Genomic DNA, 2,500 nt, shown 5'->3' on the forward strand with positions numbered 1-2,500 from the left:
AACACCCAGAAACATACGGCCGTCGTCTGCGCTAGCCAGCATGTCGACAAGGCCACCGAGCATCGCCTCGGCACTGGCGTTGAGGAGATTGCCGACCGTGCCCCCCACCTGGTCCGGACCTTGCATCACCTCCACGCCCTGACTGAGCGAGTTCACGGCCTGCTCCAGCTGAGCGTTGAGCTGGCTCAGCTGCTGCCTCCCTTCGTCGCTGGCGAGGAGATCTTCAGCAGACAGCGTCTCCACCACGACGCTGACCTCCGGGCTGTTTGGGTCGTTGGGGTCTCCATCCGTCAGCTGGAACTCAATCCTGTCCTTGCCGGTCTGCCGCACGGAGTTCACCAGCCTCATAAGGCTGCCAGAGTCCAGGCCCCGCCCTGGGGTGCCGGGTGGTGCCAAGGCCTGACCCACGCGGTCCATGACTCTCTGCATGTCCACCGCCCGGCTCTGCACGTCCTGCCCGGGGATACTGCGATGGGTCCACTCCTGCAGGTGTTGGAGGAGCGGCAGGTGAGGGTTGTCGTTGGTGTCGTCGTCGTCGTCGTCGTTATCGTCAGCCGCGTGACGCTTCGGCCGTGCCTGGTCATGACCTGAAAACGATACGTCATCTGACAGGTGAGTCTGGACTGTACTCCTGGACGTCATCCAGTACAGCTGTCGGGCAGCTGTTGTTTTCCGGCTTCGCATTATTATGTCATTTAAGCGCTGGTGTAAAAATTATATTATTGGGTGTAGATTTGTTCACAGACAAGAGCGCGCGCACTTTCGCACAGAAACATAACACATACCTACCTAAGTAGCGCGCACGCGCACGCGCACACACACACACACGAAAAGAGAGAGGCAAGAGATACAGAGAAAAGACAAAACGGGCATGGAAAGAAACAGACAGTGAAGAAGAAGAAGAAGTATGAGAGAAAGAAGAAGAAGAACACCACCACCAACAACAACAACAAGAGGAAGAATTAAAGCCACAACAAGAAGGACAAGGAATGGACATACAAGAAGAAAAAAGGGATAAAAGGAAAGACAGGAATAAACAACAAAGAACGAAAGAAAAGACAAAGAACGAAAGAAAAGACAAAAAACTCTCTCTCTCTCTCTCTCTCTCTCTCTCTCTCTCTCTCTCTCTCTCTCTCTCTCTCTCTCTCTATCTATCTATCTATCTATCTATCTATCTGTCTGTCTGTCTGTCTGTCTATCTCTCACCACAATCAGTGTCCTGCATACTTTGTGTGTGTGTGTGTGGTTTTGTTGTTGTTGTTGTTTTGGAGGGAGGGATTGATTTTTTCCCCTTCATAATATGATGTTTGTATCAGGATTATGTACGTGTGCATGTTTAAATGTGTATGTGAATGCCACGTCCTTATTTCTACATCTCTTTGTTACTTTGTGGATGTTTCGATTCATTTTCATTTTCTATTTGCCCTGAGGGCTGGATAATTTTTTTTTTAAGCACATGTATGCTTATTCCACTTCCCTCAATAATAATATAAAAAATTGTTTTAAAAATTCGTTCGTTCGTTCTCTCTCTTCATTCAATATTTCATAATTTCATGTTCATAACATACATTATTGATATTGTACTGCGGTCATGTTAAAAAAAACAATGAAACTTCTTCCCCAATCCTCTTGAAAATAATAAATATTAAAACAACAAGACAGAAGAATAACAAACAAAACAGAACGGAACGGAACTAAATCGAATCATATCAAATAATATCAAATCATAAATACAAAAAAAAAAACAAAAAAACCCGCCTTTTCCTACATCTCAGTCTCCGCCAAGCCACTCCCAAGAATACCTCATACTACCAAACTATCGCTGTTGAACCGACTTGCGAAATAACTGACTATGGAAGCGGTGGGACTGGCAAATATTTTGACTGAGATCGATTTCGACATATAGCCTCAGGTAAAGAAAACCATCACCTTTCTTTGCATACTGACTAGACTTACCAGTGCGTCAGTTTGGGCAACTTTTTTTTTCGCTGTACGTCGGATACTTAAGAGATAAAAGGCTAGATGACAAGTTAGAAAAGTTATACATACTACAATGGAATCAACAATTCGTGTGTGTGTGTGTGTGTGTGTGTGTGTGTGTGTGTGTGTGTGTGTGTGTGTGTGTGTGTTTGTCTGCGCATTGTGTGTTGTGTGTGTTTGTGTGTGTGTGTGTGTGTGTGTGTGTGTGTGTGTGCGTGTGAATGGTGTGTGTGTGTGTGTGTGTGTGTGTGTGTGTGTGTGTGTGTGTGTGTGTGTGTGTGTGTGTGAATAAGTTGTGTGTGTGTGCGTGTGAATGGTGTGTGTGTGTGTGTGTGTGTGTGTGTGTGTGTGTGTGTGTGTGTGTGTGTAAATGAGTTGTGTGTGTGTGCGTGTGAATGGTGTGTGTGTGTGCGTGCGTGCGTGTGTGCATGCATGTGTGCGTGCAGTCGGTATGTGTATTAAAATACATATGATCAATTATTATCCTCTAGAAAGTTGCGCAAACACGACACGTTCATTG

The 2,500-nt window shown here is 45.8% G+C and overlaps 1 protein-coding gene across 1 annotated transcript in view; it reads right to left on the reverse strand.

Moving 5' to 3' along the window:
- The window catches only part of LOC143292949 (uncharacterized), a 4,862-nt gene that overhangs the window by 1,465 nt on the left and 897 nt on the right, over positions 1-2,500 (reverse strand). The window contains exon 2 of the mRNA XM_076603670.1: positions 1-587. This exon is cut by the window's left edge and continues 1,465 nt beyond it. Within this exon, the coding sequence (XP_076459785.1) occupies positions 1-587 (587 nt within the window). The remainder of the gene's footprint in view (positions 588-2,500) is intronic.

Source organism: Babylonia areolata, chromosome 1 (genome assembly GCF_041734735.1).
Source record: "Babylonia areolata isolate BAREFJ2019XMU chromosome 1, ASM4173473v1, whole genome shotgun sequence".
In the NCBI taxonomy this organism is placed as follows: Eukaryota; Metazoa; Mollusca; class Gastropoda; order Neogastropoda; family Buccinidae; genus Babylonia; species Babylonia areolata.